At 36.8% G+C, this 15,872-nt stretch overlaps 1 protein-coding gene across 1 annotated transcript in view; it reads left to right on the plus strand.

Annotated features, from left to right (window-relative positions):
* The first annotated feature begins 353 nt into the window (after nt 1–353).
* The window catches only part of LOC122043568 (transitional endoplasmic reticulum ATPase homolog 2-like), a 29,270-nt gene continuing 13,751 nt past the window's right edge, over nt 354–15,872 (plus strand). The window contains exons 1-3 of the mRNA XM_042604186.1: nt 354–506; nt 633–911; nt 1,047–1,253. Coding sequence (XP_042460120.1) covers nt 354–506; nt 633–911; nt 1,047–1,253 — 639 coding nt within the window. The remainder of the gene's footprint in view (nt 507–632; nt 912–1,046; nt 1,254–15,872) is intronic.

The following is a 15,872-nucleotide window of genomic DNA, read 5'->3' on the forward strand; positions in this document are numbered from 1 at the left end:
GACCCGTTGACCTAGTTGGACTTTCCACCAGCTATTCGGTTGGTCCGTTGACCTAGCTGGACTTTCTGCCAGCTATCCGGCCAGCCCGTTGACCTAGCTGGACATGTTAACTCCTACACACTTGGTCAAGTGGTTACATCATAACAACACCTAACTTAACTTTCTTGTCATTCATCAAAATCTGAGTTAGACCATTAGTGCAAAATGCACCAACAGATTTCCCATACTAGAAGAAGCGGATGAAGGTGTATTTCAAAACTGATTTCAACCAATGGTTCAGCGTCACCAAAGGGTACAAGACACCAATGGACAATGCCAAAATTCTAATGGACTCGAAAAATTTGAATTCGGAAATGAAGAAGAAGACCCAGATTGACTTCAAGGCCCTTAACATAATCCAGTGCGGGCTAACAAAAGAGGAGCTGAACCACATCAACCCACACGAAAATGCCAAAGAGCTATGGGACAAACTCATAGAACTATACGAGGGAACTAACGACGCAAAGGTAACGAAAAGAGATCTATATTTAAATAAATTATTTAATATAAAAATATAGGAAGGTGAGACTGTCAGTCAACTGCACGTGAGGATAAAGGATATCCTCAATGGACTTCACACAATTGGCCACCAGATGGAGAACCGTGATCTTATAAGGTACGCTATAAATACATTTCCTCAAAATACACTGTGGACATCCATCGTGGATGCCTATAAGATTTCGAGAAACTTGTCCAAGTTAAAGTTAGATGAATTGTTTTATGAATTAGAGCTACACGAACAAACAAATGCTAAAATCAAGAAAGGTATTGCTCTTGTTGCAAGAACGTCAAAAGGAAAATCCAAAACTAAGCTAGAACCTGAAGTCAAGTCTGACCCAAATTCAGATGATGAAGAATACATGGTGAACCTTGTAAGAAAGATGTTCACCAGGAGAAAGAAGAATTTCGCAAAAAGAGACCTGCAGAAGATCAACTCAACCTCAAACTCTAGCAACAATAAGACGAATGTGACATGCTTTGAATGTAACAAGACATGACACTACAAGACCAACTGCCTGAATCTCAAGAAGAAGAAAACCTTCAAGGCGACTGGGGATGAATCATCTGGGGATGAATCAGATGGTGAAGAACTGAAGCACACCAACTACCTCGCACTGATGGCATACGGACCAGAATCAGAAAGTGAATCGGAAGATAAGTCCGAACCTGAATCGAGTCACGAGACCGCACTCGTTTTCAAAGGTTCCGATGAGGTATATTTTGGTTTAAGAAAAAAGTTTTTTAAAATTATTGCATGTTTAAATAAGAAATTAACTAACTCTGAAAATAAAATAAACGAACTAACAAAATAAAATAAAATACTTAATGAGCAATTAAAATCAAATTCAACGACTGAACTGATTCAAGCTGAAATCCCAACTCAAGTTACAAAACTTGAGGAGGGCAATTTTAGATTGAAAAGAGAAGTAGTCGAACTAAAAGAATTACTAAAGAAATTCACAACTAGATCCAAGTATCTCGACATGATACTTGGGTCATAAAGAGCTATGTACAACAAGTCCGGACTCGGATACAAGTCTAGCTCAACCAACAAAACCTTTATATCCTTAGTTAACCAAAATAAAATTAAAGTTTGGGTTCCAAAAGCGTGTCTAACCACGCAAGTAGGAATCAACCAATATTACGTACCTAAAAATGAAATCCATTATCTAAAATCAAATCCAACTAAATCTATAAATTCAAACCAAAATAAACCTTCAAATCTAAATTCCAAACTTAAGAACAAAATAAAATCAAATAAATCAAATCTAAATCTAAAAGGTAAAATAAAGTCAAACAGTTCAAACTCATACAAACAAAATAAATCAAATTATCTTTAAGTCCACTATAATTATAAAAGTAATTGATACAAATCCAAAACTTAAAATTCAAGTTCAATAATTCAGAGGGAGGCTCTAAATTAGTTGGCACCTCCAAAATAATAACTTACCTAACTGGGTAATTAGGATTAGCTTAAATAGGGACAACAATTTAACTTGATAAACGGTACTGGTGAAGTTTTGGATGATATTAGGTTAGGGAAACTTTGTCTATGCATGTCTAGGAAGATATGACTTCGACCTGGTGCATTTTGTGGAACTAGTTGAAGCTACCCCTTAAGAATCCTAACTAGTTAGACCAAAGTTTTGTACTAAGTTCAGTGGATAGGACTATTTGGAAAACCTCGAAGGCATGGTTACTCTAATGATGCCCAAGTGACTCATCATAGCCCAGAAGTTTATATGAAGAATGTCTATTTGTTGAATCCAAAGCTAAACTTGAATTTGACACAAAGTTAAACTCAACCCTAAAAATTCCATCTAACTCATCTACAAAACTATATGATACTTTTATTGAAAACATAAATCGGGTGAGATGATTAAGGATTTAAAATTAAATTAAATTAAAACTAAGATTAAAATTTAACACTCAAACTTAAAACTTAATTAAACTTATTCACCTTAATTTAAAATTCAACTCAAATTTCAAATTAAGCTTAATCTAAATTGGTTTTGTTAATAACTCCTACCTGTTGTAGAAAACTTAGTGGATATTAAACAGTGATTGTTCCAGACACATGACTGGGGATCACACAAAGTTCACTCAAACTCAAGGTAAACTCATGCAAAAGTTTAGGAACAATTGCCTTTGGAAACAATGGCAAACTCAAGGTAATTAAGATAGGTAATATCAAACTCAAAACTGACTTTATTGTTAAAAAAGTATTACTTGTTGATAATTTCAAATACAATCTACTTAGCATTAGTCAGTTGTGTAATTCTGGATATAAGGTTAGGTTCCTATCTTCATAATGCTTAATTAAACACATATATAACCCTACCATAAATTAAAAGGATTTAGAAAGGACAACATCTATGCAATTAACCTAGCCATTTCCTCACTTAAGTGTCACTTGTCACAAAAAGAAGAAACCTAGTTATAGCATAGAAGAATGTCCCACACAAACTTTAGAAATCTAAGCAAATTAAATGGGTTAGTTAGAGGCTTACCAAGATTACCTAACTTAGACTCAACAATTTGTAATGTCTGTCAATAAGGAAAATAAATAAAATCAACTCACAAATCAACCAATCAAATTCAAACAAACTTTATACTAGAATTGTTGCACTTGGACCTATTTGACTCTCATAGAACTAAATCAATAAATGGAAGTCTCTATTGTCTAGTAATAATATATGATTACACTAGATTCACCTGGGTAAAATTCATAAAAAATAAAGATGAAACATTTAAAGACTTTAGTAATTTTTGCAAACAAACTAAAAATAAAAAATACCAAAAAATTAAACGAATAAGAAGTGATAATAAAGGTGAATTTAAGAATAATAACTTTAATCTATTTTTCCTTGAAAATAGTTATCATCATGAATTTTCATGCCCTAAAACATCCCAACAAAATAAAATAGTGGAAAGAAAAAATAGAACCCTACTTGAACCCTCCAGAACAATGTTAAACGAATATCAACTCCCAAAATATTTTTGGACAGAAGCTGTTAGTACAACTTGATATGTACAAAACCGAACCATAATAAATAAAAATCATAATAAAACTTTATTTGAACTCTACTATAATAAAACACCCAATATCAAATACTTTAAGGTATTCAGATGCCCAGTTTATATATTAAATACAAGAGAATACTTAGAAAAATTCACCTCAAAAGTAGAAAATGGAATTTTTGTAGGTTACTCATTAAATAGTAGAGGTTACAGAGTATATAACAAAACCACTTTAAGAATCAAAGAAACCACAAATGTAAAATTTAAAGGATCTAACCAAAACTTAGAACAAACCCAGATTCAAACAATTAACTTTGTTCTAGGTAACACTAGTCAAGGGAGAGCAAATGAAAATCTAAGTCACGAATACAAAGAAGAACATCAACCTCAAGAGAATGAACCTACTAGAACCATAAGAGCTAACCCAAACCATCCAATTGACCAAATAATTGGTGGCCCAGACCTAAGAGTCCAAATTAGATCAGCTTTTAGAAATTTAAGTCAAATATCCTTGATCTCTAAGATTAAACCCAAAACGATAGAAGAATCTCTACTTGACACAGATTGGATCATAGTCATGCAAGAAGAACTAGCCTAATTTGAAAGAAATGAAGTCTGAGACTTAGTACCACTACCTGACAATAAAAAGGTAATAGAAACAAAATGAGTATTCATAAATAGACTAAGTGAAAATGGAGATATTGTTAGAAACAATGCTAGACCAGTAGTTAATGGGCTTAGTCAAGTAGAGGGGCTTGACTATGATGAAACATATGCTTCAATAGCTAGACTTGAGTCTATTAGAATGTTACTTAGCTATGCAGCCCATAAAGGATTTAAACTTTATCAAACGGATGTTAAATCCTCCTTCTTAAATGGGCTAATAAAAGAAGAAGTTTATGTAAGTCAACCATCTGTGTTTGAGAGTTTAGATCATCCTGACCATGTCTTTAAACTTAAGAAAACCTTGTATGGTCTTAAACAAGCACCTAGGGCTTGGTATGAAAGGTTGACCTCCTATCTAATTTCTAAAGGATTCAACCAAGGATAAATTGATCCAAATCTATTTGTAAAATCAGTCAAACAAGATATCTTTATATCCCAAGTATATGTAGATGACATAATCTTTGGTTCAACCAATTCAGAATTTTTACAAGAATTTATAACCTTAATGGAATAAGAATTTGAAATGAGATTAGTAGGTAAACTAACTTATTTTTTAGGATTACAAATTAAACAAATTAATAAAGGAAATTATGTTTACCAATAAAAATATATCAAAGAATTACTTAAAATATTTGGAATGGAAAACACCAAAGAAATAGAAACACCAATGGCAACCGACACAACCTTAGATAATGACCCAAATGAAAAATCCGTAGACCTAGAATACTATAGGAGTGTCATAGGCAGCATTTTATACTTAACTGTAAGTTGACCTGATATTTTATTTGCAGTTAATATGTGTGCTAAATACAAACCTGTGCTAAGAAATCCCACTTAACAAATGTAAAAATAATTTTTAGATATCTAAAAGGAACACCAAATGTAAGAATTTGGTATCTTAGAACACCTAATCTTGAACTAATAGGTTGCTCTGACTCAGACTATGCAGCTGTAAACTAGATGGTAAAAGTACAAGTGGTGGATGCCAGTTACTTGAACCATCACTTATCTACAGGTTTAGCAGAAAATAACACTGTGTCACTTTGTCTACTATTGAAGCTGAATACATAGCAATGGGTGAGTGTGTAACACAACTGTTATGGATGATGCACACATTAAAAGACTTTAACTTAGAATATAAAAATGTAAAAATCCATATCGATAATATTAGTTCAATTAACTTAATCAAAAATCTAGTGCATGATTCAAGAACCAAACATGTTGAAATAAAACATCACTTTATGAGATATCACATCACCAAAGGAGATATTGAACTCAACTATGTTGAGTCCAAGTCAAATCTGGCTGACATTTTTACCAAGGCACTACCAGAATCTGAATTCAGTAATCTAAGAAGGCGATTATGAATGTGCACGATAGACTTGGACATTTATTATCAAATAGAATTTTCAAAGTGTTTTACAAATTCTAGGATAATTATTTATTTTTTAAAAAATTTACCATTTCTTTAGTATTCCAAAACCTGTTTTAGCCTTAGCATAGATCAAACCCATAGAAACCATGATCCTATAGCTCTAGGAATTGAGCATCTCACAAACACACTAGGGTTACCTTGATTGTGTATTTATGAACATAGAATGGTGTGAGATGCGTAGGCATTTTGCCTAGACTTCAGATGCTTCTATCAGTGCATCAACATAAGTCCGAGTGTAAAATACAATTGTACATTGATTAGGTTAAGTAATCCATTTTTAGTCAAACACTAACTGGATAAAATCACTTAACCTGACTAACCAAGTAAATACTGCTATCTTCTGATAGTTAGTTAATAACTAACGATCAGTAGGGGTGTAATCGAGTCGAGCCGAGTTGAACTCTTGGATGTTTGAGTTTGGCTCGTTTATAATCAAACCGAGCTCGAGCTTTATTTAACGAATATATTCATGGCTCACGAGCTTTTATCGAGCCTAAACGAGCTTAATAAATATAAATTATAAATTTAAATATTCATTAAAAACTAAATTATATATTTTAAAAAAATTATAATATTCTTGTTAAAATTTATAATTTTATTCTAATAAATAAATTTAATATATTTGTCTATGTTTTTCATAAGTAGAGTATAAAATCTATAAATTCAATATCAAAACTATTATTATTTTTATTTAAAAGTTGATTTATGAGTTTAATAAACATGTTCACGAGCTAACTGTTAGGATCGACGGTCGCGGCTAGAGAGGGGGGGGGGGTGTGAATAGCCGACCCCAAATTCGCGTTTCTTTCTACAAATCAAGTAAGCGCAGCGGAAAAATAACAACAGAAACGTAAATGGAGAAATCAAACCTCAAGTACAGCGATGTAACGAGGTTCGGAGATGAAACTCCTACTCCTCGGCGTGTCCGTAAGGTGGACGAATCCTCTCAATCCGTCGGTGGATGAGACCCCGGAAAATCGGCTAATAGAAACTCCTTCTGGGTGGAGAAACCTCGCCACAAACTTCTTGCAACAGCAAGATAGGAGTACAAAGATACAGCACAATACAAAGGCAGTAAGAATGTAAAAACACAGCTTGCCTTCTCGTCGACTGGATGAAGCAGCAACTTCACGAAACACCTACAACAGCAGGAACCAGCCGAAGGAAGCTTCCACGAAGCTTCAGGAAAATGAGAGCTCAGCAAAGCTCTGATTGCAGTAAGATCAGCAAGAAAAGAGAGGCGACCGCCAGACTGTAGAGGCACTCGACCCCTTTATATCCCTGAACCTGCGAACCTGTGAAGAGGGCAGAAGACACAGCAGAAATCTAGCCGTTGTGACTCAACGGCTAGAGCTGGACCGATCAGGCTCCACCCTGATCGGTCCAGACCTTCTCTGATCGGTCTTGGGGACCGATCAGGACCTATACTGATCGGTCCCCAGACCGATCAGCACGCTTCACAGAGAGTTGCCCAACTCTCTGATCGGTCTGTAGACCGATCAGGACTCAGGTGGATCTGTCCACAGACCGATCCCCCTCTTTCTTCTCCCGATCTTCTTCGCTTCTGTATGATTACTGATCGGTCACCAGACCGATCAGGTAATTCACAGAAACACACTGTTTGGTTACTGATCGGTCACCAGACCGATCAGTCAACCAGCGTATCACTGGATCGGTCACTAGGCCGATCCAGGTTTAGAGCTCCCATCCCTAAACCCTACATAGTCCGGAGAACGAGCTACCGAGCCCTCTCCGACTTCGTCCGGTCCATAAAACGAGCTACTGAGCCCTCTCCGACTCCATCCGGTCCAGAGAACGAGCTACCGAGCCCTCTCTGACCTAGTCCGGAGAACGAGCTACCGAGCCCTCTCCGACTTAGTCCGGAGAACTAGCTACCGAGCCCTCTCGGACTTCATCCGGTCTAGAGAACGAGCTACCGAGCCCTCTCTGACCTAGTCCGGAGAACGAGCTACCGAGCCCTTTCCGACTTCACATGCCAAGCTTCCATACTTGGACTTTTCCCGTGCCAAGCTCCCTGCTTGGACTTTTCACCAGATGTCTGGTCAATCTTGACCTATCTGGATTTCCCTTGCCTGGCTTCACTCACCAGGACTTTCCACCTGCCTGGCTTCACTCACCAGGACTTTCCACCTGTCTGGCTTCACTCACCAGGACTTTCCCTTGCCTGGCTTCACTCACCAAGACTTTCACCTGGCTTCACTCACCAGGAGGTCCCGAATCAGATCGACTCACCTCGGGTCAACCTTGACCAAAGATTGCACCCACAATCTCCCAAGTTTGTATTCTGTCAAACATCATAATACAACTTTTCTACTCTCGTCAAACATCAGAATAGAACTTTTCTATTCTCGTCAAATATCAAAATACAACTCGAGTCAGGTCAACCTTGACCTAAGGTTGCACCAACAATCTCCCCCTTTTTGATGTTTGACAAAAACCATAATCAAGTTAGGTTAACCCGATAACCTAACTTAGGTTTTCCAATGTTCTTCTTTGAACATTCTCCCCACACTCTAATGTTCTTCCTTGAACATTCTTTGGACATTCTCCCATTCTCCCCCTTTTTGACACACATCAAAAAGAGTGACTTAAGGTCAAGAGTTTCTTCCTAATGAAAGTCCCATACCTTTCATTGAAACCCTTAATTTCCCCCTTATACTAAGGTCAACAATTAACTTAGTGATAATCCCATATCACTCAAGTCTTTAGGAGTAAAAACTCCCCCTAAAGGTCAACTCCCCCTTGACCAGTAGTAAAACTCCCCCTAAAGGTCAACTCCCCCTTGACCATTGCACCAACAATGTCGTGGAGAGTTTCAAACCTTTAGAAATCTAAACCACCAACTTCCATAGCTGAAATTTCAGTCAACAGTCGAAAAATCAGCATTTGGCACGCTCTGATCGGTCACCGATCAACCTTCACTGGATCGGTCACCAGACCGATCCACACTCTCTTGGATCGGTCCTAGTGACCGATCCACACTTTCCTGGACCGATCAGAATCCTCTCTAATCGGCCCACAAGACTAATATCAGAATTTCTGATTTTCCTCCCGAAATTCAGAAACTCCTAGAAAATTCCAGAAAATTCAAAAAATTGTAAAACTTTGAGGATACATTCCTCATAACATATACTATCAAGAAAAAATAGTTTTTTTATGAAAATAACTTCCATTTTCAAATCCTGATACAAAGTTCAAAAGATTTTGAAATAACTCAAAGTTAATCAATCTTTGTATCAACTTACTCAATGATGAATGCTATCACTAGAAAAGCTTCATCAAGGTTTTTCAAATCAACATTGAAATGATTTTAAACCATTTAATTTAGGACCACAATCTTAGGGCTAAATGTACATGACTTGTACACAAGTTTTCCCTATGATCCTCAATTTCGAATTATGCTCATCTAGGTACAAGAACTATGCACCTTGATCCTAACTCATGATCCTAATATCTCACACACATCTAAGGTGTATCAAACACATCTAAGTCAATTTTGATGTGAGATATGGGTTTAGGTCATCTTAGGCTAAGTTCTCATGCATTTTCTAAACAACAATTTGATCTCCATATCAAATTGTGTTTTTGTCCTTAAATCAAATTAATTGATTATAAATGCAAAAGATGATGACATGGCATATAATGATATCATAAGTAAAAACATGTGCCAAAGTTATGATGTCATGGCATAAAGTATGAAACTTAAATAGAGCATGACATTTAACTAACCTAAGCATTATCATGACATTTCAAATGATAATAAATTAAATATGATGTCATGACATTGCATATGGCAAATAATATATGACAAATAACATGTAAAGGTATAGAAGATACCTAATTCTAGCCTTAATTGCCATTTTTGATAGTTTTGATCATTTTTCCATAGGTTCTATATTCCTAAGTGTAATAGACCTAGCATCTTATACCAAAGATTTTTAGATCACTATGTGCCAATTAGATTGACTCTAGACAACTCCTCAAATATGATTGGCACATCCTAATCACCTTAGGAATAACTTTTCATTTCATTTTCAAGGCTTGATTACACCTTGAAAATTCCTAAAGTGCCACCTGTTGCCATGATTAGGTTAACTACCTATTCAAGTAAGGTTGGCACACCCTAAACCATCTAGCGTGATGAAATCACGCTCCTAGGAACCCAAAACCTATTTGAGCTCATTGGGTTCACTAAATATTCACTAGGGATGACTTCCCTAGCAACCCTCCTAATGACCCTCCTAGGCTTTAAAGCCTTGGTCATTTGGGACTCATCAAGATCAACTCTAGGGGTGACTCCCCTTGTGACCTTGGTGATGGTCTTTCTAGCCCTAGGTCTTGTTCCATAATCAAATGAAACTTTATGATAAGTGGGCTTTGATTTTTGACCCTTAGACCCTTGAGTTGACTTCTCTAAATTCTTAAGGGCCTTTTCTAAATTGTCAAGTCTTGACCTCAAGACTTGATTTTCCTTTTCTAATACCTCAAGTTTTAATTTGTCATTTTTCTTTGAGGTATACCTAGGCATATGTCTAGTTATTTTGGGATTCCTACCTAGGTTTTCCTTAACCTTAGATGAGTCAATTCTAGGGTTGGTTTTTCTAGTATTGTCCTTATCTAGACTAACATGTTTGGCACCTAAGCACGTGTATCGGTTACTATAGTTATCATGCTTATCATCATTGGCAATTGCAATAAAGCTACTAGCATGTTTCTTATTAGAATTGCAATAATGTGCCTTAAAGGGTACCTTAGGGTTTGCCTTAGCTCCCCCTATAGACGTGCTCGGTCTCTTGTCCTTGTGAGATTGCCTCCCCCTCGGACATTGGCTCCTATAGTGTCCCCTTCGCTTGCATTGGAAGCACACCACGTGCTCCTTACCCTTGCGTATCGGGACTCCGGCTTTCTTGACCTTTGGCGCCGGTGGAGTCTTCCTAATCCTCCTTGGACACTTACTCTTGTAATGTCCATATTCCCTACACTCAAAGCACATTATATGTAATTTACAAGAAATTAAATTGCTTGAGTTACCTAGTGTTGAGGGTGGATATGAGCTTTCTCCTACATCCCTTCCGGAGATAGAAGCTTCTTCTTCTTGCTCCAATCTTGAAGAAGAACTCTCCTCCTCTTCTTCCTTAGATGTTGAGTAGCCCTCAACTTCTAATTCCTTACATCCATGAAGTGAGCTACTTGACTCACTTGATTCCTCTTCATGACTTGAATTGGAGCTTCCCTCATGGAACTTGGCCAAGTTGTTCCACAATTCCTTGGCATTGTTGTAACCACCTATCTTACACAAGATATCGTTAGGTAATGAGAATTCAAAAATTTTCATTACCTCGTCGTTGATTACGGATTGGTGGATTTGTTCCTTCGTCCACCTCTTCTTCTCAAGAATTTCTCCTTCTTCATCCCTTGGAGGAACAAAACCTACTTGTACACACTTCCAATTAACTAAGTTAGTCATAAGAAAGTACTTCATTCTTACCTTCCAAAAGGCGAAGTCGTCGCGATCGTAGAAGGGTGGAATCGTTACGTCTTCTCCAAGTCCATCCATTCTCTAGCTCGTGCTCCCCCGGGTGTTAATCCGACGAAGAGCGACCTCTCTCTGATACCACTTGTTAGGATCGACGGTCGCGGCTAGAGAGGGGGGGTGTGAATAGCCGACCCCAAATTCGCGTTTCTTTCTACAAATCAAGTTAGCGCAGCGGAAAAATAACAACAGAAACGTAAATGGAGAAATCAAACCTCAAGCACAGCGATGTAACGAGGTTCGGAGATGAAACTCCTACTCCTCGGCGTGTCCGTAAGGTGGACGAATCCTCTCAATCTGTCGGTGGATGAGACCCTGGAAAACCGGCTAATAGAAACTCCTTCTGGGTGGAGAAACCTCGCCACAAACTTCTTGCAACAGCAAGATAGGAGTACAAAGATACATTACAATACAAAGGTGTTGGAGTGTATACTGAAAGCCTAAGCTTTGTAAACATTCATTATGAATAAAGAATCACATTTGGTCAAATTTTCTACATTTAGTTGTAGTTGTTCAATTAATTTATATTGTAGATAATATAGTATGTGGTGTCACATACAGAAGATGATATTATCAGTACCTTATAAATTATAAACAGTAGCTCACGACCAAAATGGAAAGGAACAAACCATTAGAAGGTCGTAGTGTAATTAGGTGTCAGTTTATCTTGACTGTATAATTACACTAGTACACTCAGAGTGTATTGAGTATGACCATTTGGGGTCGTTTCTTTTATACTGACTTTATAAAGAAACAAAGACCTCGGTTATTATGGAAGTGTGTGCTCTTAATCCTAATATAATAACAAGCACATATATTTGATATTAATTTCTTTAATTTATCAATGGGTGAGATTTAGTTCGATAAATCAACAAGCCCGATAAATTGGGAAATGATATCACTTATAGTGTGTGTTGTTGATTATAGAAGGAAACTGTGTCCTAGAGATACTAGGTTGATAATGTCCTCAAGAGGAGCTCATAAGGATTGTCATGTTAAACCCTGCAGGTGGACTTAGTCCGACATGACGATAAGGTTGAGTGGTACTACTCTTGGACTTAGATATTAATTAAATGAGTTGTCAGTAACTCACTTAATTAGTGGGCATTCGATATCTTAAACACAGGGAGACTAACACACTCATAATAAGAAGGAGCCCAAGAAAAGTAATTTGGGATTGGTGCGGTAGTTCAATGATAGTTATCTAGTGGAATGAATTATCATTGATAAAATTAAGTTGTGTGTTCGGGGCGAACACGGGATGCTTAATTTTATCGGGAGACCAAAACTAATTTCTCCTCTCGGTCCCTATCGTAGCCTCTTATTTATAGAGTTCTATACCCACCTATACCCACCTTATATACCCACCCAATAGGGGCCGGCCAAGCTAGCTTGGGAACAAGCTAGGGCCGGCCTAGGTATACAATTGGGTGGCCGGCCCTACCTTGAACCCAAGCTAGTAGGGCCGGCCAAATTAAATTAAAAAAGAAATTTAATTTTAATTTTTATTATTATGTGGAAGATATAATTTAAAGAGAATTAAAATTAAAATATCTCTCTTGTAAAAGATCTACAAAAGATTAAAGAAAGAGATTAGATCTCTTTCCTTATTTGTAGATTGGAGAGATGTTTTATTTTTCTCTTTAAAATTATTCACATGTTAATAAAATTAAAATTATAGAAATTTCCTTTTATTAACCATGAAGAGATTTTTAAAGAGAAATTTTAATTTTAAAATTTTCGGAAACAAATAAGGAAAGTTTTAATTGTTGATTGAAACTTGTCCAATTTGCTTCCTCTTGATGTGGCCGGCCATTAGAGTTTATTTGGGAAATTTTATTTTATTTTTCTCAAATAAATCATGTCAAGGAAATTAAGGAAATTTTATTGTAAATAAATTTCCTAATTTGCCTAGGCCAAGGAATATAAAAGAAGGGGTAGGGGTGCCTTCATGAGACACAACCTCTATTATTTTCTCTCCCTCTTTTGTTCCTTGGTGTGGCCGGCCATCCTCTCCCTCTCTTCCTCTTGTGGTGGCCGAACCTCTCTCCCTTCCTTGGAGCTCTTGTGGTGACCGGATACTACTTGGAGAAGAAGAAGAAGAAGGAGAGAAAGCTAGCATCTCTTGGAGCTTGGTTAGTATTTTGGTTTTCTTCTTTGGTGAAGTTCTTCCTTTGTGGCCGAACCTTGCTTGGAGGAGAAGAAGGTGGTTGGTGGTTTCTCATCTCGGTAGATCGTTGCCCACACAACGTTGGAGGTTAGAAGAGGAATACGGTAGAAGATCAAGAGGTTTTTCTAAAAGGTATAACTAGTAATTTTTATTTCCGCATCATGCTAGTTATTTATGGAAATAATACCAAATACAAGAGGCTTACGTTCAAGAATTTCGAATATGTTTTTCGATATTGTGTTCTTTTATTTTTTCTTTTCCTTGTGATTTGATTGTTCTCTTTGGTTAACCTAAAGTAATTTTAGGAAATTAAATATTAGCTTTCTATAAAAGGTTTTGTCTAGTCGGTGGTGGTTGCTCCCATATCCAAGAAGGCCATGTGCCTCGCCACGTCAGTACTGGGAACCAATTATGGAAATTAATATTTAATGGAATTAATAACTTAAGGAGACTTGGGTCGAACGTGTAAAGTTCCGCAGGAGATCCAAGTCAAAACCTAAAAGAACAAATAGATTAAGTTTTGGATCAAACGTGTTAAGTTCCGCAGGTGATCCAAAATTTAATTTAAAAGAACACATGGTAGCTAGGAAAAGGTTCAGTCCTTTGTACAAAATTTTTGTACAGTGGAACCTATAGGTTTTCCGAGTAGCAACCAACAATTGGTATCAGAGCTAGGGTTTTGCCTCTGTGTATTTGGTATTTAGTTTAATTATGCACATGTCATACATAATTTAGGCAGGTTAATAGTAGGATGTGCTAACTTTGTGGATGCAGGATCCAACTATTATGGCTTTTAGTTATTATGTGTGTGATTGGACCCTTGGACATGTCAAGGGCATTTAAATGTGTGTGCATGATTGTATTCAAATATAGCAGGAGCTGTATTTAGTTTTATTAGGATTTTATTTTTGATCTAGATACATGTACATTCCTTTTATGGAATATAGGATCAAAATGTAAAATTCTATTTATGTCGCGGATCGAATCTTGCAAAGCGTGGAACCTTCTAAGGACCAGAGGCGCAGCGGAACAAGGAGCAAGATGGATGCGACACCAGTGGCAGTAGCTTGGGATGACAACACACGGAGGACAACTAGAGATAAAAGCCATAATAGTTGAAAATTAGTTTCTCTATTGCTTTTATATTATGATGTGTGTGCATGTTAGTTTACAAGTAAAGTAGGCTAGCATAGTTAAAATTCCTCATTTATAAATAACTAAGTGGGAGAGGGATTTTTAAATAAATCCCATGGTCTCCATTACTGGTTTGTAAGTGATGCAAACAAGCTTGCGCGTTGGCTCTGAGTGCCTTCCTCCATAACGGATGAGCTTGTTTGCGGATCACTAGAATAGACTTCCATTTTTGGATGACTATAGGAAGTTAATTAAGAGCGTGTGATCTTCCCCAACGGAAGGGGCATAATCTTATTAATGGACTTAGTGTCAAGTAATGGTATACACTTAGACACATCTAATAGTATCCTCCCCAACGGAGTCACTGCTATTATTTGTGTGACCAAATGATACCAACTATTAATTTTATTTGTCAAAAAGTTAGGTTGACAAGATAATAAAATTAATGGGTTAAAACCCTTCTTTTTACAAATGTTGATTTTGTATACGTTCACACTAACGTGACATACAAAATTCACGGTGTTATGAGGTGTTGGTTAATTTAAAATAGTATTGTTTGAGGAATCAATATTATTCTAAATTTAGAGTTCTGACCAAAACTTATTTGTGATTCTTAGGATGTCTTTCAACCCACTGTCCATCATACTTCAACAGAATAGACTTACTGGACCAAACTACATAGATTGGAAAAGAAACCTGGACATTGTTCTTACTGCTGAAAGCTATAAATATGAACTGTCAGAGATGCACCCACTGGTGAATCTACCAAGAGGAGATTGAATATCATAGGAAATGGGTAAAAGCGTATGAGATGGCGGTGTTACATTTTGGCTTCAATGTCAAATGTATTGCAACATCAAGATCAAGATTTACCAACAACCTATGATATTATGAACAATCTCAAGGAACTCTTTGGTCATCGTGATAGGGCTTCTAGGCAAGAAGCCATGAGAAAGATAATGACCACCATGCAAGAGGGTACTCCTGTAAGGGATCATATCCTAAAGATGATGGCTTATCCGAACGAGATACGATCCTTGGAGGAGAAATTGATGGGAAACCCAGATCGATATGATCCTCCAACGCTACCTAGAAGTTTTGAGCACTGAACTATAATATGAATAAGAGGGTTTATTCATTAGCGGAACTACTGATGAACTTCAAGCAGAAGGATTATTTCGTCACAATGCTCAAATTCACTATGTCGAAAATGGTTCTACTTCTAAACCGAAAGGAAAGAAGAAGAAGAAACAAGTCGGTTCAAGAAAGAAAGTGAATAAATCTCGAGTACGGGATTTATAGTTGGAATGAAGAAGCAAGTGCTTCATCTGCAAGAAGGCAGGACATTGGAA

Source organism: Zingiber officinale, chromosome 2A (genome assembly GCF_018446385.1).
Source record: "Zingiber officinale cultivar Zhangliang chromosome 2A, Zo_v1.1, whole genome shotgun sequence".
NCBI lineage: Eukaryota > Viridiplantae > Streptophyta > Magnoliopsida > Zingiberales > Zingiberaceae > Zingiber > Zingiber officinale.